This window comes from Mus caroli, chromosome 4 (assembly GCF_900094665.2).
Source record: "Mus caroli chromosome 4, CAROLI_EIJ_v1.1, whole genome shotgun sequence".
In the NCBI taxonomy this organism is placed as follows: domain Eukaryota; kingdom Metazoa; phylum Chordata; class Mammalia; order Rodentia; family Muridae; genus Mus; species Mus caroli.
In genome coordinates, this window is record NC_034573.1 from 102330984 (window position 1) to 102358564 (window position 27581).

General features: G+C 40.8%; 1 protein-coding gene across 7 annotated transcripts in view; it reads right to left on the reverse strand.

The window, feature by feature from the left end:
* Elavl4 (ELAV like RNA binding protein 4) overlaps nt 1-27581 on the reverse strand; it is a 143385-nt gene that overhangs the window by 42175 nt on the left and 73629 nt on the right. For all 7 annotated transcript variants that reach the window (XM_021161017.1, XM_029476649.1, XM_029476648.1 and 4 more), the window contains exon 2: nt 7504-7744. In XM_021161017.1, the coding sequence (XP_021016676.1) occupies nt 7504-7744 (241 nt within the window). The remainder of the gene's footprint in view (nt 1-7503; nt 7745-27581) is intronic.

Here is a 27581-nt window from a genome sequence, read left to right on the forward strand (position 1 = left end):
AGAGGCAAGATGTCAGTATCAGGTATCTTCCTCAATTGCTCTCCACTTCATTTTGAGAAGGTCTGCCATTGAACCCGGAGCTCACTGGTTTGGCTAGAACTGGGTGGCCATTGGACTGTAGGGACCTCCCTGCTTCTGTTGCCTCAGCACTGGGAGAACAGCTATGTACCACCACTCTAGGCTTTTGACATGGGTGCTGGGATCCAAGCTCAGATCCCCATGCTTGGCACTAAGTCCTTTACTCACTCATCAAACCAGCTTTTTTCCATAATAGTAACAGTAAGGGGTAGAAAAGTAAGATTGGGCTTTGATAAAAAACCAAATCACAACAAACCACTTTAGAAAACAGAAAAGGTGGCTATGCTTCAGAAGACGGTCACTTGTCTCTTTTATATCTGTGGGCTGATGAAGGACACATAATGTCTGACCTTTCCTTGCTTATTGTCCCTGTAGTAGCATGTCATTTATTTTTGGACTTCCTCATAAACCCTGGTAGAGTTTAAGAGAGGGAAGAGATTAACGTATTTCTGGATTGAGAGAGTAGACACTAAATAAATACTGTTGGCTGGTTAAAATGCTGTACAAACGTAAAAAGCCTTACACAGATAGATATATGGCCTCTATCTGAATTTTATCTTCTCTCCAATCTAGAAATATCCTCACTTATCAAAGATCAAATTTGGCACTGTAGAAAATCCAAAAAGGCAACCTGAGAGATTTTTAGTTCTCCTGGGGTGTAGGCAGGCACAGAGTTCATCAGTTAAGAGCCTAAGGGAGATGCAGAATGGGAGTGGGGCAGACCAGAAAGGAAGTCATCACCACCACACCTCTCCAATGAGGAAAGTGAATTTCCCTTACACTTTCAGAAGGCACTTGCCTCCTGCCCCACATGTGATGACTTACACTTTCAGATAATGGTGGGACGTTCAGTCCGACATTTCCTTAGTGCTTCGTGCCCACTTGCAATCAACCTGGCCACTCTACCTTGCACTGCTACGAATCATTTCTCTCATGCTCTTTCCAAAGACTCATATCCTAGGTAAAAGCCATTGAGACACTGCTCCTGGGATGAGAGGATATTTCCCTACCCAAGGTTGGAATCTGGGCAGAACTGTCAAATTTGGAGGGGGAGACAAGGGGTAGATAACCAGGAGGCAAAGGAAACCACAGCTGGTCTGTAATCCTGAGTACTTTTATTTTGGAAAACAAAACAAAACAAAACAAAACAAAACAAAACAAAACAAAACAAAACCAAAACACCGTTGAAAGAATCCTGATGTGCCAGCACAAACCCTAAACCTCACAGCTCCACTCAACTGTGAAGTTCTAATTAGGAGCAATGGAAGGTCTCTGACTGCCCTTGGTGGGTGTGTAAGGGGCACGATAATTACACGCTTTGCTGTCTACACTTAATGTTCCCACAGTCTTGTTCTCCTTCACAAGGTAGACTCCTCTACTCCTAGTCTGCAGTCCCTGTAGACTTCCAAATTTACTCTCCATCTAAAAAGTTTCCCCTTAACATCCGTCATCAGTGATCAATCCCCCTCCAAGTCAACACATCAAGCCTTGTTTATTCTTCTTTGTGGCACACATGTAAAGTGGCCTCAGGGAGGTGGTACATGCAAACCAGGGCACCTAGTGGCCTGCATCTTTCCAGGTCAGAGCAAAACATGCCGAAAGCAATTTCCTACACTCTTTCCCTCACTAACAAGTATCCTTTGCGTGTGCACATAAGAAAACTTCATTTAGAGAGTCAATCTTGGGTTTTTTTCTTGGCTATACCTAGTTGTGCTGGGTCTGACGACACTGAAACCTAAGGCAGTTTCCACTGCAATGCAGTGCTTAGAGAAAAAGGCGAACATGATACAAGGCATTTCAAGAAGTAAAAAGAAAATCAGAAGTTTAAAATACACAACAATTTAATTGAAAAAGTGGCCATGGATTTAAGGTGGGGAGCATATGGGAGGAATTGGAGGGAAACAAGGGGGGAAATGATGCAATTATATTATAATATCAAAAAAAAGCTATACATAGAAAATTACTCTAGGTTTGATTTCAGGTAAGCAGTGACTTGTTGAATTCAGAATCTTTCTTTTTAAATGCATATATTTATGTGCTATTTTCCCAATCAAAAGATTCTGAGCTCTTATTACCTTTTCCCTTTATTGAAAACTTTCCATTTCCAATGCCGATAAAACAACCTGGGTTTGGTTTGGAAAGGGGAGAAGTCAGCTGAATGTTTTGCAGGAAGCAGTTAGATATAAAGTGCACACTGGGCAACTCATGGTTAGTGAGACTGGGCTGGATTCAAGTATCAGCTCCTACACTTGAGTGACTCAACTTAGGGAAGTTGCTCATTTACCCCCAACTGCAAATTTCATTGAAAAGGAGGCAGAGGATCCGATGGGACTCTGTCTTTTGAGCACAATGCTTAGTGAAGGAAGGTGCTTATCAGACAGTGGCAGCCCCATCATTCTCCAGGAATCCCAATGTACTAATATTCTATGAGTGAGCTGCTACAGAACACTTCCCCCAGAAACTCATTAGGATGCCTATGACACGCCAAAAGCAGCAGATATTCTTCCTTGTCTTTGCTTGATTCTTTAGGAGATTAGTCTAATAAATTCATCCAATGCCTGACATCATTTTCTAGGAATAAATTCAAAGTCTTCTCAGAATTTAGAGCTTTTTGTTTTTTTTTTTCTGATTCCTTTATTTTATTTTATTTTATTTTATTTTATTTTATTTTATTTTATTTATATATAGCCATCTCAGAGATATATGACCGAAGTCTCACAGTGTTCCTACAAATCCAGTTCCCTGAAAGCAGAGGGGAAATAGAACAAGCCTGGAGCCTCACTCTCCTCTCCTAGTTTTCAGATCATGCCGTCTGTCAGGCCCCTCACTTGTAAGCTCTATGGAGAAAGGCTCACGCCTGCTGTGCTCTATCCCAGTCTCAATTCATTAGAGGCATGGAGGCTGCTTAGCCCTTCACAGACAGAGGAAGAACTCTGGTGCCTCTATACTGAAATGGAGTTGGTTTCCCTTTTAAATTAGAGCTAAAGTCAGGTACAAAAATTCTGGCAAAGAACTCACCCTGGCACCCAGAGTGCTTGGTGGGTCTTTACCCACTTGTTCTGTTTTTACAACTGAATGGTGATACTAAGTCAAAAATGTGTTATAAAGGGAAAACTCTAGTGTTGAGAAAAGTCGTAATTATTTTCAGCATACTTAAGTTCATCTGCCAATGCTGCTTCATATTGGACCACGGCTTCCAAAGAGCCCCCTCCACCTTGGAACTGTACTTCCTTTGGCCAAAGCACAGAGGGAGAGCTTTTGCTCTTCACCTGAAATGTCAGCTCTATTTCTTTGCCTTTATTGCCTCTATCCATCTTTCTAATCTGCAGCAGCATCAGCAAACACATCCACTTTCTTAAAGCACCAGAGTGCTGAGGGTCTGTCTACATACCAGTGTGCAATGTTCAGTGTGGACTGCTCTATTCTCAAAAACTCCTGTAGAGCTCTAACTTCACTAAAATGGCCATAAAATTATTCTTAAAAGCTATTCCTGTGCAGATGCGCATAGAGGGGTTTAGGTCTTTGTTGTGTTGTTGTTGTTGTTGTGGTGGTGGTGGTGGTTGCCAGGGCCTACATATGCTAAGCAGGCAAGCCAACACTGAGTTTGTCCCCAGCTCCCTCTAGGGATTTTCTTTTGTTATTTTTACCTCCTTCTTTATTCCTTTTGGGGAGGGGCTGACATTTATAATAATGAAATTTAGCATCACAGCTGAACTGGATTTATATATACCTGACTCACCTGATTCTGTCCTGGCTAAGCTGTATGCTTCTTCCCTAAAATGCCAGTCAGACAGAAATCTGTATTTGGTAAAGCAAAACAAAAGCCAAGGGCAATAAAACAAAACAAAAACTAGGAACCTAAATGAATTCTCAGAAGTCCACAGAGAAATACATAGTTTTACCCAGGCTTGGTGTTCTTTGCCTGAACCTTGAGGGTCATAGGGCGTGTCCCTTTATCTTTAGCAGCAGGTGGATGGAGGAAAAACTCGGAGACGTAGCTTTGTGTGACAAGATGTGCCCATGGCTATACCCAGAAACAACTCAGGAAATATATTTTCTCTCCTGGCTACCTAGATGAAGTGTCTTTTCCTAATTGTAAAATGAAAAATCAAATGTTTCAGAGAAGGCATTGCTTAGTAAGTTGACAAAGATGTCCAGGAGCGTTATAAGGGAGTCTGAAATCTGGTGCTCTTGAAAATTTGCCTGAATGTTGAAGAAAGATACAGGTTGAATTATGTCCCCAGTGGATGACAAATATTGTTATCCATGATTCTCTTCATACACAGGAGTCTTGTTTAAGGGCATGGCACATTAGGGATGTTCTCCAGAGGGCAGCGAACAACCTCTCCTCGTAGGAACACAGTGTTGCTTTGGGTTATGGGGAGGGGATTAGCTGTCTTCCTTGCACATACTCCAGAATAAAATCCAGCTTTTAAGGGATTCCTGAGCTCACAGAGGATGTCCGTGCTACTTAGCCTGGCTTCATTTTCTTTTCTAGGAAAATGGAAGCGGTACTCCATGGTGAGACCGTGAGCTATGTGCGGTGTTCAGCAAGTACCTAGCACTAAGTGTTTGTTCATGGTGTCCTCTTATCATTAAAATCTTTGACCAAGTTTCTTTTGTGCATTTTCACGTGGAGAAGTCAGTAAGGGCCAAGAGTCAACCAATCTGAACTTATAAGACCCTGTCTCCATTCTCTCCTAGGGAGTGGACTGGGGTTGGGAAATCTTAATCTTAAATTCTTATCTTTTTATCACCCCTCCCCCAACCCTCCCACTGGATATTTAGAACTTCTTGTAAACTTCACAGGATCAAGATGCACTGGGATCTGTAGGAGGTGTTGGAGGAGAAGGGGGAACTGGCATGTTAAAATTCAGGGCAACAAAAATACCTCTGATGTCATTCACCCTGACTTCTGGACCCGCTGCAGCCTTTGCACTTGTCTGATGTGATACTTCACTCCTGCTGACCTGGGTTAGGACTGAACCCCACAGCAGGCCTTTGAGGGTCTTCCTAGAGTGTTTCTCATCCTTCCCTACCTCCCCACAGGCCCATCTCTCCCTTCTCTGACTTTTAGCGTAGCCAATTAAACCTGAACAACGGGCGGATGGAGAAAATATGCTGCATCTATGGAATGGTACAGCAGGGACCAGTTTCACTGTTAATTTAAAATGCTAGAATTAATTAGGTAGTGTAAATGAAGAATTTAATAAGCACTCTTTACAACCATAAGTTCTACTTTTATTAAACACTGCTACCAAATGAGGGCAAATATCTCTGCTCTCTCTATATTTCCCTGCCTCATTCCCACAAGTTCTCTACAAATATGTTTTTTCCCCAGAAATAAAAAATTACACAATTATAAATTTATGCCCAAATTGTATTTCTGCCTTGAACCCATAAGCTTCATCTTTAAGGCCAGATGCTGCTGTACGTCTCTGCTTGCGCTTGATAGGGTGCTAAACAACGCAGAGTTGACAATTTTGGTTTTGTATACCAAATTAAAGGCTGTCTTCGAAGCTGTCACTCCGATTCAGATCCACTCGGTGAACTACCAAATTAGCATTCTTTCAGTAAAGGAATCTGCTTGTTTAAACATGAGTCTTCAGAAAACAAGGAACAACACCATGAATCAGTACTTAAAAAAAAATCTCACTACCATTCCAAGGGAACTCTCCTGAAAAGGTGATTAGTAATACCCACTCACTAATGGAGCCTGCAGAATCCCTATTTAGAATGTAAGGCAAAACCAAAAATACATTTTTCTATATAAGAGTGGGAGGAAGAATCATATGGTTAACTGGTTTTAATTTGGTTTGAATTATCATCCCATTATGTAAAGATTATTCAAGGAATCTAAACATCGGCTTTATGAAAGTACAGGCATTTTTGTTAAAGAATAGAAGATCCAGTACACGTGGGTAAGAGCTGGAAAGCCTGGTCCTGTTAGGGAGGCTGGGTATCAGCTTTCCATCTTGACCGCACTCCTTTAAGGATAGTAGCTATATCTTCATAAATAGCACTCCCCACCAGCTAAAGACTTCTATCCAATAGCCACCCTGCTAGGTGTGATACAGACAGTCTCTCAGTTCATCCTTGCAATATACTCTTAAGATAAGTACAGCTAAAGAAATTGTGTTAGGGGCACTGTGTGACCTACACTGTAGCAAATAGCACTTATTTAAGGGGGGGACATTTATGTGTGAATTAGAAGAGTAAACGAATGTATTTATTTGTATGTACCTGTATACATTGTGGCATCTGATTTAAAAGGGGGATGCTGTCTTATCCTGATTAAATCACAGATCTTCATTTTTACTTATGCAAGCCAGTTGCTTGTCAGTTAAACTGACACGGCAGTCAACATTCACAACTGACAGGGACTCAAGGCTGATGTGAGTGACTGCAGTAGAGCACTCTCTGGAAGCAGCCTCACTGCTCTCATTATGCAGCTCATTAATTTTTTAAGGAAAATATTCTCACTTCCAGTAAGATTATATTGAACCCTCCCCCCACCAAACAGGCATAGTATAATTGTCTGACAAAAACATCAAAACCCTAATTATTGAGGTCATATGGGGATAAGGGCATTGCTTTGTTTTTAAGTACAAGGTCAAGAAGAAAATGATCAAGTAAAGACTATCTTCAAGATGAACAAATATATGAGATAAAATATCTCCTTTACATATCTTCATTAAGCATCTCCCTTCTTCTGTATTTACATTCTAGAATTATCTGTTATCTTTGGGACTTGCTCGTCTCAGAGACAAAGAGCAATTATGTCATCCTACTTGGCCCTCTTTAAAACACTTGTCGTGACATATGGAGGAAAACTGGGCACAAACCAAATGTCTGAGAACAGAAGAAAGGAATAAAAGCAGCGTGGAGCACAGGGGAGGAGAGAACTCAGGATCAAAGTGCAAAAGAAGAGCTAGGGAAATGGCTCACTTGGTAGAGCACTTGCCCAGCATACATGAAGCCCTTATCTCTAGTGGTCAGAATACCAGGCACAGTAGTATACTCCTGTGCCCATAAAACCAGACACAGTAGTACATGCCTGTAATCCCTGCAGTCAGAAAGTGGAGGCATCTTCAGCTACCCAGTCAGTTCAAGGCTAGCCTTAGATATATGAGACCCTGTCTAAAAAGAAAAAAAAAAAGGAGAAGCATGCGGACCAAGAATAAATGAGTATAAAACCAAAGGCTCATTTTACATTAAGGTGAAAAAGCTTCAAAATCTTCCTAGTCTTTTCAGTCTGCAGGATCCTGTGGTGTACATGTGTGTACATGGTATGAATTTATGTTGTGTATGCACACGATCCTTATATGTAGAACATGTGATGTAGGTGCTCAGATGCTCTACCACACACGTGCACTGTATTTGAGGTCTGCTGTGAATCCCTAGCCTGAATGTTGAAGAGCGTACCTGTGATTTTGTCTCTCACGAGTTTGCAGGATTCTATTTCACCAATGCTCCCAAAGAGACTCCTGAATTCCTCTTGGGTCATATTCTGGGGTAAATAGTTGACGATGAGGTTGGTTTTGCTGTCATCTGTGGCGGCGCCTGTCTGCATGGGAGAAGGACAGTTTCTGTTGTTGCTGGAGGGTCCATTGCTTGTATTGGATGTCGGTCCATTTGACACCTGAGGCTCCATGGTGCTAATTATCTAAATAAAAAAAAATTAAGTATTTTGAAATCTCAGAAGACACAAAGCCTCTTTCTAGATTTTATTTGCTGAAAAGAAAGAGAACAAGATGAGGCAAGATGGAGCAGAGAGACTGGGCTGTGAACACAGACAATTTAGAAGCACATTTTTAACCAGGATGTTAAGTTCCCCTTGCTATTTTTAGACCAGCCCCTTGATTTTGAACACAGACTAGAATGCAGTGGGAAATCTCCCATTATTTTGTTAATGAAAAGCTAATTCCTGTTTTCATTACACAATCACTCTCAGAAATGTATACTTAAGCCACACCAAATTATAATTAAAATGTAAAGTAATAATCATGATTAAAATTATAGTTCCATTAAAGCTGAAAAAGCTAAATATAGAGGACTAAACTCACAAGATCAAATACAGTACCTGTTTATTAAATATCTCATAAAATAAAATGACATTAAATTAAGCAGGGCTGTTCCATATGGGAAGGTCTTAGATTTCCACTGGTGTTCAAATACTGATCAAACTCCTGTTGTCATAGGTGCATTTAGGGGGAGATGCAAAGTCATCTAGTTAAAACAAAATCAAACCATTCTGTTACTTTTTTTTCCTGGTGTCTCTAATAATACAAACAAAAACACAAATAAGAATAATATTTTTTTCTTCTAGACCTTCATGTTTGATCTAGCATAGCCTACTGCTCTTATTTATTATTCAAAGGGGAGTGTCTCTTAATATAAATATCCGTTGAACTGTCCCAGGAAGCATGCAAAAACAATTGAGTCCCCATCCTTAGGAGCATGTACTCTTCAGAGGTCCCAGCATACAGAAGACTAGTGGTAGGGGGACAGGTATTTCATTATTCCTGTTTACATCCAGTGACTGGCTGTAGAAATGTGGAGCAGTATCTGGGTCTGTACCCAGATTTTCTGGCCCCAAATAGAGACCACCAGTATCCCCCTTATTCTTGACTATAGTATTGTTTCCTAGTTGACTGTTGGTTGTGATTATGTCAACCTGACACAAACCAGGATCATCTGGGAAGAGGAAACATCAATTGAGAAAATGCATCCATCAGATTGCTTGTAGACAAATCTGTAGGGGCATTTTCCTGATTAATGATTGATGTAGGAGGCCCCTGTAAGTGGTACCACCCCTTGAAGAGGTCCTGGGCTGTGTAAGAAAGCAAATTTAGCAAGATAGGATGAGCAAGTCAGTAAGCAGTGTCCCACTATAGTTTTTGCCTCAGTTCCTGCCTCCTGGTTTCTGCCTCAAGTTCCTGTCCTGGCTTCCCTCACTGGAATGTGATCCTGGATAGGGATATGAAGGCAAACAAATTCTTCCTCCCCCCTACCCCCCGTTGCTTTTGATCATGGTCTTATCACAGCAACAGAAACCTAACTCAGAAATTGTCCATCATGATATGGGTTCCATTGCCTTTGGAATTGTCATCAACTACTGGGGACCATGCTACATATTCTAGTATGTTCTATATCTCAGCACTTAGGAAAACTAGGGACAGATGACATCTGATAACCATACCTTCAGATGATTACTGTAAGAGTGCCAACAAAACATTTTGGTAACAACAACAAATATGTGATAAAACATTAAGGCTACAATTCATAAGTGGTTACTAAGTGACCAGACCTGGGTAACCTCCTCTAGGTCATAACTGGAACATGACTAGAATGACAGAAGTTCTCTTCCCCTGACCCTTATTTACATCAGCCACACCAAAATAACCACAATTCTAATGTTCAGTCCATACATTGTATATATCCCCTCTCAAACTTCATATACATAAAAACACCATATGGACTCCTTTGTGGCTTGTCACATATCTGAAGTGGCATCTGTGTTCAGACATACAGCCATAGGCTGCTCTTCTTCAGTGAGCATTCTATTGCATAGGGTTAATACGTTTTACTTATCTGTGGGTGAACATCTACGCTGCTTCTACTTCTGATCTAATGACAGTGAGCATTAGGCACATGTCTTCTGGTATATCTATACATATTTCTGGGATTCCAATTTTGGGGTCATAAGGGATATGTATGATAAGCCCTAATGGATACTGCCATTGGGTTTTCAAAGTGCATACACCCACTTAACATTCTTGTCAGCATAGAATGAATACATGAATACCTTGTTCCACATTTTTCAATATTTGTTCATTTTTTAAATAAAATTTGGTTTTTATTCATTTTTGTCAGCTGAAGCAGAGTGGTGTAGTAAAAAGGAATAATTCATTCCTTTCCTTTTAATGTTGTCTTTAGTCATAGCAATATAAACATTGCTGTTAAGAGAATTTCACTTATTATTGTTGTTGTTGCTATTATTATTAATTATTATTAATTATTATGTATCTATGCACATATATGAAGCCAAGGATGATCTTCAATTTAGGATTCTTTGGCATCAGGGTCCCAAATGCAGAGCTTAAAGGCATGAGTTATGTGATGTCTGATTAGAATTTAAAACTTTTTAAATTTTATTTTAATGTGTGTCTGTGCTTATGCATGCATATGTGTGCATACCATAACATAAATGTAGATTTCAGATGATAACTTGCAGGAGTTGGTTCTCTCCTTCCAGTATGTAGGTTCCTGGGATTACATTCAGATTTTCAAGCTTGGTGCCAAGTCCCTTTACATGGTGTGGCATCTTTCCCACCCAGGAACTTTTTTTTTTTGTTGTTGTTGTTAAGGTGTCTTAAAATTCTAGTTCTATCTCTTATTAGCCATGTGATCTCAGGCAGGCTACTTCATTGCTTTGAGCTCATTTCCTCCTTTGCTGAGCTGGAATGAAGGCCAGCATGCACTGCTGCCTTTAGAATGAGAGTTCTTGTTAATGGGTATCTGGAGCACACGGTGCCTTGAGGCATCACAACTATTATTTCTCCCCATGTCCAACACAGGTGAGTGTTCCTTTATTTCCTCCTTTGATGGTTACATATGGGAAATGAAACCGAAAGGAAAACAAGGAGTCTTGAAAAGAGCCAAGGAAATAAAGCAGATCGAGGAAGATGGAGAGCCTCTAAGTTTCTTTACCATCGTGTAAGTAACTTAAGTGGCTCCACTTCTCACATCACCAGAACTTCCTTCTTGGTCTCAGGTCAACTGTAGGAACCCAGAAAGCTGGTCCAGACCATGAAGAGAAAGCAAAAGGCTTCTGAGAAGGCTTTTAACTGAAGCTGTCCTCAGGATTAATGATGAGAACTATACCTAGAAAGTGGCTTTGTCCTTGAGACCAGGGTTTAGAAGAGTCAGGGCTGCTGCGAACATGCTAACAGCGATGAAGTCACAGGGCATCAGCAGGACCCCTGGCTGGGAGGCATCTTTCTCCTGGGTCCCACCCTTGAACTATGTGGGCCTGCGACCTGCGTCCATTTGCTGTGTTGCCCCATCCTCTTTATGTCCCAGATAACAAACACAGGAAACACTGCTGAGTCAGCAGTGAACTTCAAAACCAGAATGCATCCATTTAGGAGGTCTCTCTGACAGAACTTCAGGGTAACCAGCTTTTGAATTTTGTTTTAATGATATCGCACAGAAGCTCAGGCTAACCAGCTTTTGAGTTTTCTTAAAAACAACAACAACAACAACAACAACCCCCTCCCAAAAACAAAAAACCAAACCATACCCCACACTTCAAACGCCCTCCCCAAATCTGTTACACAATTTACAGCCTTCCTTTTTTGAGAAACACCTTTCTCACTTTAGCCTTCTTAGAGAGAGCTTCACCAAAGACCAAGAAGACAGCCTGGACCATAGCAGCTTTTCTGCTGCTAATGATAGAATATATATAATGTACGCCACACTGAAGCACTCAAAGGGACATCTAGCAGGATCATCTTTCATTTGCTGAATGCTCAGCTCCCAGTCAGATATGTGATGAAAGCATTGGCCCATGTGAGCCCCTTGCAGGTAAAACTGTCCCAGGGAGGCCCAGGAGGCGGCAAGTCTACACGGAATAACTCAGTTCCTCCTCCAGCTTCTACATCTCCTCACATCCTATGCAGGCTTCCTGATTTATGTCAGTTCCCAGAGTTGAGCCCTATCTATACATCCGACAACCCCAATTGAACCTTAACTTTTGAAAAAGTGCCATGGAATTCAGTGTGTTCACCACTGAGCTCCTTCCACAGGCTATAGGTAGCTATGAATTAGGTCATGTCATTTTTGTGTGCTGGACACATTACACACTTATTCTTTGTATCTTCTTTCAGAAGAACTGATGAAAATATATGTGCATGCAGACACACACACACACACACACACACACACACACACACACAGTATTTTCAGAAAAGTATAGTCTGAAGACTGAGAAACCATTGGAGATGTGTTGAATAGATCATGTTAAGAGAACCCCCTCACTGGTGTTAACGATTTATTCCAGAATGCATCACGGGATAACAAAAACAATCAGAAATTTAAAATGTCAACATGAAACCTGGCATCTGAATGAATGAGGAAGATTTTTAAAACATTACCTGGAAATGAGAGACGTTGCTAAGTGAGAAGGATGTTAAAAGCATGATTACGAAGCTGTGGCATTTTAAGGTTATTAAAGAGAAGACAACTGTGTTCTCTACTTTGGGAAATGGACCAGAAGTAAAGAAAACACATTAGGTGGGAAACTCATCCTTCAATAAGCACAGAAGCTGGCTAGGCAAAATCAAAGCACCTGCCCTCAGGCGAACACCTCTGACATTCTAACAGGACTGTTTTTTTTTTTTCCTCATTGCAAATATATCATTTCCTCAATACTCACATGTACTTTCATGAAACATTCTGTGTGAGTCTTACAGCAGCTGACCAGACTCCAAACCCCTAAAGTGCCTCCCCCTCCTCTTCTGAATGGCAATTAAGAGCAGAATTACTGTCAGCACCCAGGATAGAACTTTGAGGAGCTTCGGTTGACTTCAAACTCTAATGGTTGTACAAAGCAGTGCATTAAGTCTTTTATGTTCCCGTGATATATTTTAAGAAACATTATACAGGCAGAAATTTTAAGGGATAAACTATCAGAACAGTGCACAATAACGCAGGCACTCAAATCCTGCCATTGAAAATGTCGATGGTTTGAGTGACTAATTGCTTACACTCCACACATTAACCTCACCCCTCCCATCACTCTTTTCTGCAAAATACATAACAAAAGGGAGAGGGAAGGCCTCAGCCACCATGCAGCTGTCAGAGCATCACTAGGTTGTTTATCTCTGCAGAAGAGAGGAAGGAGCAGAGACTGCACATGCCTTTTTCTGGAGATACACCCAGGTTGGTGGTGGTGGTGGAGAGGGTGGATATGTTCTCTGTCCTTCATGGTACCCCAGTTGCTGCCATATAGAGTATTTATACTTACCTATAGCTCTACTTCCCAGACATGACATAATCATACTCACACAAAAAGGGTTTATTTCTATCATGGCTAGATCTGGGTATGTTGGGTGAACAGAGATGGACGCCTGATGTGCCAGGCTCTGAGATAGGACCTGGCATAAAGACAAGAAGCAGGCACCACTGAGTCCATGATGTGGCTACCCAACTGATAGCAGGGAATATTAGTGACCACAGGCCCAGAGCCATAATTTCAGTGATGAGACTGGGAACCAAAGGAAAGGACTGTCTCAAGGTTATGCTCCTACTTAAAGTGAGAGATGGACTGGAATCCAGTGACTGGAACTCTACAGTCCACAGAACAGAGATAACATCCCTTGCTTAGTATAATAGCTACATGGTATATGCAGAACTAAGCTTGATAATAGGTAGGCTGTTAATAAAAGACTGTTCAATGAATGAATGAAAGTCCTCATGTATTCAATCGCTTCCTGGAAACCTCAAGCAACCTGTAAAACACAGCTACCTGTGTTAACTATCATCTCATTCACACACACACACACACACACACACACACACACACACACACACACACATATATATAGTTTTTTTTTAAATCCACATTTAAAATAATAGTCAAATGTATGCCTGGTATATAATTGATGCTTAATAAGATGCTTGTTCTAGTCAATATATATTTGTAATAGTTTTATTTTTATAATAAATATATATAACATTTATATTTATAATATAAAATTCTATATATATGTATATATAGCAAGAAATCCATCATCTTAATTATTTTTAGGGGTATAACTAAGTTGTATCAAGTAAATTCATATTGCTCTATCACCACAATCTATCTTCAAAATCATTTTTTCTTGCAAATCTGGAGCTGTGTTTATTAAACAGTAACTCCACAATCCCCAACCCCTAGGTCCTGGAAACCACTATTCTAGAAACTATTATTCTACTTTTTTTATCTCTATCTCAAATTCATTTCAGCAGAAGATTGAACTTTTGGCTCAGATGGATATAGCAGAGAACCTGTTGAATGCCCTGGTCTTTCCTCCCTAGAAAGCCAATTTATTATTGTTACTAGACTGAAAGCTCTCAAATTGAGCCTTCCTATTTAACTCCCTGACAATTTCTCGGTCCTTCTGTGTAGCAAAAGTACATGTTTCTCTCTCTTTCAAAATTTTTATTAGATTTAGTTTGTGTGTTTGTGTGTGTGTGTGTGTGTGTGTGTTCATAAGAGAGAGGCAGAGAGGCAGAGAGGCAGAGAGGCAGAGAGGCAGAGAGGCAGAGAGGCAGAGAGGCAGAGAGGCAGAGAGGCAGAGAGGCAGAGAGGCAGANGAGAGGCAGAGAGGCAGAGAGGCAGAGAGGCAGAGAGGCAGAGAGGCAGAGAGGCAGAGAGGCAGAGAGGCAGAGAGGCAGAGAGGCAGAGATAGACTGAGACTTGGTTCTTTTAACCACATGGGACCTGGGAATTAGACTCAAGTTGTCAAGCCTGGTGACATGGTGTCTTTACTGGCTGATCATCTTGCCAGCCCAACACTTTTCTTGTAACTTCCTGACTAGGTAAACTTAGAAGCTGGTTCTATGTCCTCCATTTACTGCCTCACTCCTTAGTCCCAATATATCAAGGCAGGTGAGAACATGTGGTTAAAATACTGGGAACACAGAGCACCCATGGCCCTCACTGGGTCCCCTCCACACCCTTGCTCCAACCTCATTTAATTAATCATGGGGGAGAAAGGAGAACCGGAAAGTCTCCGCCATCCTTTGCCCTTATTGGTATGAAAATGATACTTGCTGTCACAGAACTGTCATACTATTCCTGGATTGGTAACCCTTCTACAGATATGTCAATATTATTAGAGTGGACCAGAAGAAGGACAAAAACACCTAGGAAGTGAGGTTGGGAGTTAGACCAGAAAAGCTAAGAGTAGTAATGCAATCTCAGGGTAAAATGTTTTCTTCTTTTCTAAATCATTCTTTTCATATATTTTTCTTGCTTTTAGAATTAATTCACTCATTGAACAAGCAAACGTTTTTTTTTCTTTCTAAAGGACTCAAATATTAGATGAGAAAGTGTATGCTTACCCATGAAGTCCCCAAAGTGTATTAGGCCAGGCCACTGTAAAATTCTAAAAGTATGCCTAAGAACTAAAGGTCTTTCTGGTCCCTTTAGTATTATTTCCTTGAGCTCATGAGTTCTTTCTACATTGTCAGTCTTCCACACATTAAGGAAAACTCAGGCTGGAGTGAGTCGACTGATCTTTTCACTGTTAAGGACAGTCACTGTGTAAAGCTCCACAGAGCCACCTCATGGATCGTGCACAGTCCCCTCATCAATCTTGCCAGCTGTCTCATATTGTGTCCTTGCTCCAATATTGTCCATAAAAATGGCAGGCAGACCATAAATCACTGTTGTATTTCTATATTTTAACTCAGTTTACACTTTCAAGATTTACTTCATGAGGCAAGTAAAAGGTTACAAATTTACATCATAGGACTCTGTCCTGACTTAGAGCTCATTGCCATCACTCATCTGGCCCTGGCCCAGGGCAGGTCCTTGTATACCATCAGTGTGTGCCTAGCAGTCCTGGCTTCTGGTTTGCAGGTGGAGGTGTGGTCTCACCATTCTACTTATGCAAAAGAATCACAAGGAAAGAACCATAGAAGGTTACAAGAATATAATGTTCCTTTTGAGCCCCTTTAACTGTCAGCAGTTCCATAGACTGGAAAGATGCTTAAGAAATGTACCAACTGTAGCCATGTCTCAGTGTACATACGTAAGACATATGTGTAGATCTTGTTAAATATTATCACCGATATTTAAAGGTCCTCTTTTACCACTGCATAAGGACTTTTTGAAAATTTATATATAAAAACTAACCCTTATGTAATAGAGCAAGCGTTCCCAAGAGCATGAAGAATAATGTTTACCAAGGGCAGTCACTGAATCGAACCATTAAAGAAATAGATTTAAATTATTCATGAGAACAAAAATAAAAGTCCTAATTCTTTTTGTAGGCATTTCTCTCTTAACCCTTTTAAAACTCTGACACACAGATGTTAGACTCTCGTGGGACAGCTTCACCCATGCCATCTTACCTGCCTTTCAAATGTCTGAAAAAACAAACCTCCAAAGTTAGAAAGCTGCATAGCAGGTGCTGGGTTCCTGAAGAAGACATTATTTTAGGAATGAATCCTTACTTCTGTTCTTACTCCTTTAAAGCTGCTAAAAAATGCCCACACAACATCCCCAATTTCATCTTTCTTTACGGCTGGTTTTATCAACTCATAAAGTCCCTGATCTCCACTGGCTGCTTTTTACTTTTTAAACTTCTTCCCCACAACCCTTGAGGCACGGTTTCTCTATGTAGCCTTGGCTGTCCTGGAACTAGCTCTGTAGACCAGGCTAGCCTTGAACTCGCAGAGATCTGCCTGCCTCTGCCTCCCAAGTGCTGCAATTAAAGGTGTGTGCCACCACTGCCCGGCTTCCTCTCTACTTTTCTCAATCAGCTCTTAATTGGTTCCAGTCCCTTCAGGTTAATACTTTTTTGTTTTTTTAAATTTAATTGTATTTTAAATGCAACACCTCAGTTATGATTCAGTGATGAAGGGACAGATGCTATTAATGGTGCTCAGGAGGAAGGGAGGGCTGAGATCGATGTTCTGCACTCCTTCGGGTAAAGAAAACCCTGCAACATGGCTCTCAGGCAAAATCCTGGGTGACACAAAGACTGTGCTGGTCCAGGGCACCTGGCTGAAGGCTGCACCCTGATCCCCCACACTATTCATACCGAGTGTGTGTAGAGTCTGCTGGAAGGTAACTAGAAAACTCTAGGGGAAAAAAAATTAATTCCAACCAGGAAAAACAGTCTGACAGCTTAATAATACATTTGAGTAGATGCACAAATAACCAGAAAGACCTATTTACTCTAGGAAGTTGGGGGCAGTAAATTCTCAGCATATTCTTGAAACAAGTGTATTCAGTTCAGCACGGGTTTCCTGAACGGTATCACAAGCCAAGGCATTGTTCTAGGACTTGGCGGAACAACAAACAAACAATTTGGTCTGTCTGTCTATCCAGAGTTCAAGCAGGAAAGACTGGAGGTAGGCAAGTAATTACTTCTAATCAACTGTATGCATCCCTTTATCATAAACAATCCTTCCCTGAGTTCCTCTGCTGACTCCTTTCCCCAACCACAGCCCTGAGTCAACGACATGCCACGAGTTCTATGATGTTCTGATACACAGTAGCGGTCCCCCCCCCCGCCCTCCCCCCCCCCCCCCCCCCCCCCCCCCCCCGTCCTGTTGGAAATGTCTTGTCCTGAACAAAGACTGTAATGAAGAGGGAAACTCAGGGTGCCATTCCTTTGAAAGAGCATCTTCTTTGCTGGAGAAGGCATGGCAAATGTGCTCTGAGCAGAGAGGTAGGCAGGGCTTAACAAACAATGGAGAAAAACCAAAACCCCAGACGTTGCTGGAGAGAACAAGAAGCATTAATACTTAAAGGAGAAGGCCAGCAGTGATAGGAACAACATCATCAAACTTTAATCTCTCTCAGGCATTATCCTTAAATTCACAGAAATCCAAGTTTTTAATCTTCCCCAGATACACCATACAATTTTTTTTCTCTCTCTTAAATAAGCTCTACTTTCCTTTATACCTTACAGTTTTCTCCAGAGCTTTACCCTGAGTCTAAAATGATTTCTCAGCGTGTCCATCTGGGTGATGTTGGTCAAACTTGTAGGTGTTTGACTTTAAGACTTTGATGACGAACTCATCAGAGCTGAGGGGCAGGGTGAGCCGTCAAGTTCATCAGAAAGATGAGGGAAACTTCTTTGACCCCTGCCACCTCCCCACCCCACCCCATTCCTTCTTTCCAAAACGGCCAGGGAGCAAGGCGATCTCAAATGGGAAAACTAGGAAGAAGGTTTGTCCTTAAACCTCTAAGAGACTTTCTTTGCTAAAAGCATATTTTTAAAAAGACACATATTTTCATTGTAATATGAATATAATTTGGTAGACAAGCTCAAGCTTTCTGTAAAAAAATTAGTTCTAATATGTATATTAGATTCCACTGGGATCTATGTATATTCTGCCAGAACACACACACACACACACACACACACACACACACACACACACGTTTCAGTGGAAACAAATTTCTTTCCTCCTCTTTCCATCCCACTCACTAAGCCCTTCGGAACCCTGATATTTAATGTGGATAAAATAATCCAAATGCATAATGATAAGCTCTGGGTACCTGTTGGGATAGGGATGGGTTGTGATAGTAAATACATTATTTTCGTCTTTCATACAAAGAGTAGTTAATGAATCATTTGAAAAACTGCCCACAGACTGATTAAGTCAGATTTATCTTCTGATTAAATGCATAAGCAATAGCCAATGGCACAATTCGTGTAAGCATAAGTGTTGTATATTTATAAACCACCTAGCTAGTGGCTCAGAGTGAACAAAATCAAAGAGATTTAGCCCCAGAAAGCAAGCAGCTTTACTTCCAAATTTAAATGTCATGTTTGTAATCTGATTAAGAATTTCAGAAATCAATGTAGAAAATAGATTTTATTTTAAAAAAGAATGCTATTGTCTTAAGGTGGACGGTGGGTGTTAGGACGAGGAGGAGAAGGAAGGGGAACAGAGGAGTGTAACTCCAGGAAAAACCTCAGAGAATAATCTTCTCTATTTCAAGGGGACTTTAGAACGCCAACAGCTCTTCCACTTGTGTGGTTCCAAAGACAGAAGACAGCTGTCTTTAGAACAGCTCAAGCTAGAGTAGAGCCAATCAGTGAAAAGAAAGGTTCTCAGCATCTCCATGTATGTGTGCATGGTTACAGAAAACTGTACCCATACTCAATTCACACAGGCTGTCTGTCTTCGTGCTCATTAGTGAAGGGGAATTGTATCGGAGCCGTATTCGTATTCACTCCCCGTCCATGACCCCCCAATCTCATAGTGGTAGCCTAGGCTGGTCTCAGGTTAGTGACCTCTCAGCCTCCTCAAGGCTGAGATGGTAGACAGGTGATACCACGCTCACTTACACTCTCCGCTCCCCTCCCCTCTCTTAGAGTTTCTGACTTGACTGGACTGCGTTGGACACTATCCTGCTTCACGTTCTCTGGGTGAACTGGAGAAGTGACGCAGATCCCATCAAACTGGCACAGGTGGGCTTGTAGCCCCAGGCTGGAGGAAGTGTGGGTTTGAATTCTTTGTGTGCAACACTTTCCCCAAAGTAAAGACAAGCTGTAGGGTTGCCTCAGCAGTGAAATGGCTTTCCTCATGATTACCTGAGGAGTCAAAGCTGCCACAATCTTTTTGTATGTTATGTTTCTATTTTTGGATGTCTGAAGTATACCCCATAAGGTATACAAAAGAAAATAGCAAACCAGGGACCTGACAAGGGAGGTGGCTGCTGGTTAAATAACTTATTGAATAGACTTAGGAACAGTACTCTACAATTGCTAAGATTATGTTTATAAAGGGTTTTTGTAAATGAGAAAATATGTTTGATTCATGTAGAAAAATGTCTATCTCAGTTATATAAACATTTGTAGAATAGGAGAGAGAGATAAATACACTAATAGTAAAGTAGGATTACAGGTGATGGTTATACTTATCTGTAGTTTTATTTTCCCACATTTGCCTCATTTTTATAATAATATAGCAATTTTATACCTGAAAGGAAGTTATAAAAAATGAAAAAAGCAAGTCCTTCAGTTTGGAGCCACAGAGCTAAAAGCTGTTCTTCCTCCCCAGAGCCATCAGGCAGGAACTCTGGCCACATCCTGTTCCTACACTAGTGGCCATAGTTCTTGATACAGTCTCCTCTTCAGTCTCTCCTTTACCTAAATCAGCATGAGTTAGCGAGGTTACAGCCTTGCACCTGCCTCAGCGCCTGGCATCAGCCTTCATGAGGACAGCAAGGAGAGAAGATGATTTATAAGATGTGCGCTCCCTGGATCAGGGAGTGGAAAGCACCGAGCCGTTCTGAAAGCTCCGGCTGACAAACTCTGATATTATGAACATTCTGCACTTGGACAAAAGCTCCCACTTTTCTTAATTACATGGTTTGAGCAGGAGCCTGCTTTCAGGATCTGCCCAATCATACAACAGCCATTTATTTTCCCAACTGCAGCTGCCAAAATTTCCCTGATCCCTGTTTTGTGCTCCATCTTCAAGGACATCTTGTGAATGCATGACACTGTCAAGTGTCATTCCACACCATGCTTTGAAAGGCCCGTTCCTCCATACAGACATCCTCTCACTACATTATTTATTAAAAAATCCACAGACAAGAAGCAAAGTGGGGAGGAAAAGAGTCATAGGTATCAAAATATTTTTGTCTGCATCGAGGTGAATTCTTTATTCTGACAACAAGCCACTAATAGTCTCAGTCCTCAGTGGGATGGGCTTTATTTGGTTTGAAGATACCAAACAGAGTCATTTTGGAGCTACTAAAAATATACTATCAGGAAAATGAGTGTTAAATCTGCACTCCCTTGAGTGTAAAGAACATAGGGCCTCACTGAGAACTTTTGTGCACACAGGTAATACCAGCACCCAGGAGGGTGAGGCAGGAGGATTGCTGGGAGTGTGAGGCTGCACAGTGAGAACTTGTCTCAAAACCCAAATAAATACATAAATATATCATGAACCTTACTTCAGAATTTACCTTTGGAATTTTTATCCCCTTTGTCTAATTCACTGGTTGTTCTATTTTAAAATATCTTCCAATGTATTTTATGGTTTGTCTCATGAAAATGAGTTTTAGATCATAGAGAATAAACTTAATATTTTCTCTTCACAAACTGTTTTTTGTTTTCAAAATATGCTTTGAATCAGCACTAATTAGAATTTTAAAAAATTCATAAGTAGTAAGACTTTTAAAACACATTAGAATACCAAAGCATTATCATTCTTAAGATTTTTTTCAGGACTGATCTACTATGCTTCTAGAAAATAATTGTCATGATACTCATGAGTGAAATGAGGGACCGAAAAGACCAGAGTTCTTTGAATACAGTATCTTGTCCTCTGAAATCACAGTCACAAAGTAAATTTGCTTGATAAACTCTTCCAACTCTGGAGACATTCTTCTTATCTCAGAACAAAAGAAAATAAAACAAATCAACAACAACAACAACAACAACAAAGCAAAGGTTAACAAAACATGTGGAATCTCTTGTCAAAATCCACATTTGAAAAGAGTATTTGAAAGCAAGTTATAAACCACAACTGAGTGCTTACATTATAGCACTGTTTAAATATCCCTCCCCTACAACTGAAGTTAGCTCTTAAAAACAGAACAAACAAAAACAGTCCAAGGAATGGAAGCCAAGCTAGTTGCTGTTACATATACAAGTTCATTCAATAGGCCAGAAGCAATTCAAATGCCAGGAATAAGAAGGGAGAGAGAAAGACTTCCTGCTTGCAAGGAAGTAAATAAATACGTAAATGAGTAATTAGTATACAAAGTCTTAGATACTGTAATGAAAAAGTCCTTGCCTGGAACACAGGAAATTCTTAATGCATGGAGATATTGTTGGAATGCTGATTCAAATGTTCTTTTGGGTCACCCAGAAAAATGTTTAGTCAAGCGATTACTATGGACCCCTTCCAATGATAGCAACACTGGATTCCTAATAAGTGCTGAACTGGTAACTGGTGTCTTTATGCACATGGCTTCACTCCAATCTCACACAAAGTTGCAAAGTGGCTATTGACATTTTCCCCATTTACAGATCTAGCAGTGTGGTCACACTATATATGATAGAAAAAGGAAACCTTGGTTAACGTCCACCAACATTACAGTTCACTTCAGTGCCCAGTGTCACTGCAACTAGAACCCAATTCTGAAAGAATCTGCCTCCTTTCCTTTACCTCTGAGTAAAGTTCCCAAGTGTTAGAAAAACCAAATACTCTAACATGATTAAGACAGTCTAGCCAGTGTGTCTGCTGTCTAGTCTATTAGTTGGGAAATACTGCCAAATAAATAGATTTTACGGGAAGGATAGGGATCATAATTCTTCATGGTATAATGGAAAAAAATGCAGGTGTTGGAGTTGATTTGACCTGGGTTTGAAGTCCAGAGCTGGCCTTGACCTTGCTTTAGCCCCTTCATACTCTTTGAAGTGTAATTTAAATGCACTCATCTGAAAGATGCAAACAAAGATATCGGTTCCTCGAAGGTTAAAAATAACAACTTGAAGGCGCCTGGTCCAGAGCTTGGTACACAACAAGCCCTCAAGACTCATTTGTTCCCCTTGTCCAAGTCATAACATACTAAAAAAGTGTCTACAAGACATGCTGCAGGTGACAAAGGGCACTAACCTGAATGCTGGTAACATTTGTCTGTGGTATTTAGTATCTGAATCAGAAAAGAGCACTTTAGACCTCACTGCCTCTCACCTAGGCTGGCAGCTACTTCCTTCACCTTCACATCACTTTACAAACATTCACTAAGTTCTCATGATAACGTTAGGCAGGAAGATACACAGCAAAGGTGGGGAGTTAAGAGAAATCCACAGGATGAATAATGAAAGTACATTTTGATATTTACCAACATAATTTCTGGCATTTTTTTGCCCTTTCAAAAAGCGCCTCTACGGTGAATAGACTTAGGTATTTTAAATACAAATAAACCCAGTCATTACTGTTTCTGGTTTCTCCTAAGGCCAGGCTCAGACATTCATGGGACGTTTCAGAGTACTGCCACAGTGTGCTCTGCACACTGAAAACCAAAGGTCACTGCGGTTTCTGCTCAGGGTGGATGAGCAGGTGTCCTGTCTTCCATGTGCACTGCTCTTGAACCAGGAAGGAACAGTCGCACTGACTTGGAAAGTCAGTCTTCCAGGGTGCAGCCAGAAAAGTACGGTGGGGAGAGCAGAGAACATAGCAAGTGGTACTTCCCTTGGAAGAGACGGGCTTGGCCCCCATTGAACTCCCACTTAGAAAAGAATTCATCAAATTACACTCATGCTCATTACTGCCATACTGATCTTTAGAGATGGAATCAGCCTGCAGTGCCGAGGGCAAACGGAAAGCAAAGCCACATGTTCTTTTTCAGATGGTGCAGAGCTGGGGTCGGATGTCCCATCACTGACTCCAACTTTCTTCTTTATCCACTACATGTCCCAAACACCTTGGAAAGCACATTCCAGGTGACAGCCTTTTGCATCCTTTGGGAGCTGGCTATGAGAAACAGGCATACTGTTTGCTCTGCACTGCGCTGTTCAAGCATCTCTCTTGGTCTGAGAAGATCTAGCCTCCCTGCCACCATGCTTGACACCCCATCCCCTGTGCTCTCTTCATAGCTCAAACCTGCATCCCTTATACACACTCCATTCTGGACATTTACCACACCCCTGTCTTCCTTTACAAATGGAATGTGAGCTCCTCGGTGGTGGTTGATGCCATTGACTTATTTGCAACCCCAGAGACTAGTGAGGATCCAGTGGAGATTCTAGGCTCTGCTGGTGACATTTGTGGATAAGTGAATGGCTTGTTATGTTCTTATCTGCTTCCACAGCCAAAGTTGCTCTTCTCCACCACTCTGCTCTGCCGTAAACCTCTCCCTTATCTGTCCTCTTTAGGATCAATTTAAAGATAGGAGCACTTCATCCTTTAAAATATACTCTGGCCTTTGCTGTTGTGCTGAGTAACTGCTTTCAAATGAACCCAAAAGAACGCATTTTAAGTCTGTGGGCCTTTCACTCCCTGGGTTAGGCCATTTAACCCATCCCTGCATTCCTTCTACCGTTGGTCTCCTCTGTCTCAGTCCCAAACTCCTCACAGTTTAGGGAATCCATTTTCATTCTTGGTTGGAATTTGGTGGCAGTCTTTAGTACCTTCTGGAAGTTAAGAGACCATGAAACATTTCCACTCATAAAAGGTACTGTTTTTGCTGTTTTTCATCATGGTATTGATATCCTAAGTTGACTTAGAACTAACTCTTTATCCTCCTGCCTGAGTCTCCCAAAGGGCTGATCTTGCAGTCATGTTTTATCATATTTGCTTTGAGAGTTTCTACAAGTCATGCAAATCAAAGAAAAAGCCAGTGGGAGCTCTTACCATTTTACTGCACAGCCATTAGATCTGAGCATGCCTAGATGCTATTTCTTTTTAAGTAAATGAATAAAAATACATACTTGTAAATCATTCCACATCTTTTCAGCTAAAACCCATTCACATATTTATGAATTATTTATTCTAGAGCCCAAGAGTTAACGTGAACATTAGAGTTGGACTCCTCAGGTTCAAATTCTTATCTGCTCTATGCGCTTGGATGAGCCAATTAACCGTTCCACTTTAGTTATCTCAAGTGTAATAAGGAACATATTAATAAGATAATGCTGACATAGTTCACGATATGAATACGGCAATGATGAAGTGAATTATTATTGTTGGATAACAAAGCTCCACACCATTTGATCCCTGGCTGCCCTCTAGAGTTCAGTCTATAGGTTAATAGAAAAGTCTGCAAATAAGAGTTTCAAAATGCCATGAAGCAAGAGTCACTATTTTCTGCAGTATGTTCCTTCCGTGCCTCTAGACAAGTGCCACCAAAGTTCCAATCTCAGCTTTACCTGACCATGTCATTTCCTATAACTCCCTGGATTCCATTCTGACCCACACAGCCTCAGGTACCTCCTGACTTCTCTGATTCCTGGAGGCCACTACTCCATAGGTCCAAAATATTTAGGGAGTTACCTTATGTTTTAACCTGTATGGTCACCGATAGACTAGTGCTCCTTCCAAGTAAGGTGTGGATTTTGGACAACTTCTTGTCCTCTGCATACAATACACAGAATCCAACCATCACCCATTGAAAGGGCAAATAACCAGAGGCCTGTTCAAGAGGAAGGCCCACATGGACATAGAGGAAGCCAATACCAACCTCCTGGCATGCTGAAGAAGAACATGTGGTTCTATATTTTAAAGTATTTTTCTCCATTTTTCCTGCTGTTTATTTTGGATGAACACGGGTAATAAGATCAAAATAAATGTGAACCAGTGGTCAACAAGGTAAAATAAATTCCAGGAGAATCACAATACTGATATGGCAGTAGCCACAAGAGGGAGAAAATATTTAGGACTTCATCTAGGGCTCTGCATGAAAATGTATGCTGGCCAATGCTCAGGTAATTACTCTTTTCTTATTTTTGTTTGATGGAGAGATTTTTTTTCTTAAAGTAGTTTTAAGTCTACATATTGCTAAATGATGGGTGTAGGATGAGAATAAACTGTACCTTCCTCCCTCTCAGGAAACTTAATGTAATTTTATGGAATAGTGTGCACTACGGCAAGGCGATTTAAAAGTTAGCAAGGCTTAGGTTTGTATTTTAAAATGAAAGCTCTCTACTTGTTCACACTGGAATGTCAAATAGATTTATCTGTAATTCTAGTAACAAGGAGCTTTCCATGAGTACTTTTGACCTATAAAAATAAAACTGTCCTTTCTCCCCAGACTCCCTCCCCATTCAAAAGGAAATATTTAATTTACTATAAGAACTGAACTCCAAATGCTTAGAACGTTTCAGAGTCCAAAGCCCTTTTGTCATCTACTTTTCCTCATTCAGCCTTCACAAAGGCTGCTACGGGTTTATGACCTCAAGAAGATGGAGTCAACGCAGCTCTGTGGTAGAGACTGGTGGGTTCAGTCTCTATCATGCTGATTTGAAGTAAATCCCATCTTATTTTCCTTTAGCATCCACAATCCTTTCAGAGATGATATAGCCCTGGTTCTAGGTTATCTGCTCTGTTCTTTGAAAGCTGTGGGCTGGGATATAGCTCTTATATTTCAGTTTAAATCTCTACCTGTGAGTCTGGAAGTAAATGACCAATACCTAGAATGAACACCCAGGGGAGACTAAGCTAGTTTTGAAAATCCTCCTCTATTAACTGCTTACTGCACACCAGACTCTGAATCAGGGTTTATACAAATGCTAATTTAATTAGTAAGTAGTCATCTAAATGAACCTCTGGTGTACTATGTTTCACCTTATAGACATAAGGAAATCAAGGCTCAGACAAGCTAGTGACTTTGACAAGAGCCCAGTACACCAGGTGGGTAAGGAATAAGAACCTTATTTCTAGGACTCGAAAGGGGATGCTTTTCCTCAGTGGCTACTCTTCTAGCAATGACTCAATTCTATATAGAATGCCACACCAACCTATTACAGGATCCATGTGGAGATATCATAGACTTTCTTGACAAGATAATGTGATTGAGGCTGTCCTTAGCTGGATGAATAACTAGATAAAACACTATGACTTTCTTGGGACATGTATCTAGTTTCACTGCCAAATAAAAGACAATAAAAGGAACCTATTCCCAATTGGCTGGGAATATTTATGAGTTGGCCTATTTTTGAGTTCTCTGTGTCATGTTTTGCTAAGACCCAGGCATCTTAACCTAGTTGTTTACTCCTTTTACAGCCTAGAGATGGCACCTTGCCCCTAGAACAGCCGGCCCCTACCCCAACCATAAACTGGCCATATAAAGCTATGTCTTTTAGAACAGGCACTGCTGACATTAGCTTACCAGGTAGGATCACTTCAGTGGCTGATCTACAGTAGTCACAACATACTCTGTATGCCAATTATTTCCTAGTATAAAAATAACATTTCATTATAAGATATATTTCCTATTTTTATGACATGATATATAGTAAGAGATACTAATATAGACCCATTTTCTTATTCTGTGTTTGCCTTATCATAAAACAAAAGGCCCCATAAGGACAAACACTTTCTTAGCCACTGCTGTTGCCTCTAGCACCAAGAACAGCATTTGGCATATAGCAGGCACTAAGCAAATATTTGAAGAATGGCTTACAAATTAACCTGCATGATAATAATAATGATGATGCCCATGACCATTTTGTATGCCAAGCACAGTCTCAAGTTCTCAACATACATTGGCACACCAAATCTTCTTAACAAGTTTGGTTTACAGATAAATGACCCAGTCATGGGTATGGAAGTAGCTAGCTCGTCTAAGGCTGCAATTGACAAAGTAAGGGTTTGAACTCATGCATTCTAGATCAAAAGTCCTTATTAATAACCACTAGGATAAATTCCTGTATTACTTCTTATCTTTGAAGAGATGAGTAATGCAAAATGGGAAAGAGCACGTGGGTTTAGGAATTAAACAGCCTCAGATGAGGCTTTGAATTCTAAGTCTGACATGTTCTAGCCTTGTGACCTTATACAATGGGTTCTTTTTTCTAAGTGGGAAAAATACCCACTTCTGAGACTTGTTATGAGATTGGATGTAATAACCTAAATAGAGTCCCCACCCCCAAATCCTGGTCTACACACTACAAAGCCACCATTATTGTGATTTATCACTGTTAGCTGCGTGGTGCAGAGAACAAGTGACTTGAAGTAGTCTAGTAGAAAGAAGAGTTACTGAGGCATTATAGGTGAGTCACGATGATCAGGAAAAGGTTCACAGAAAT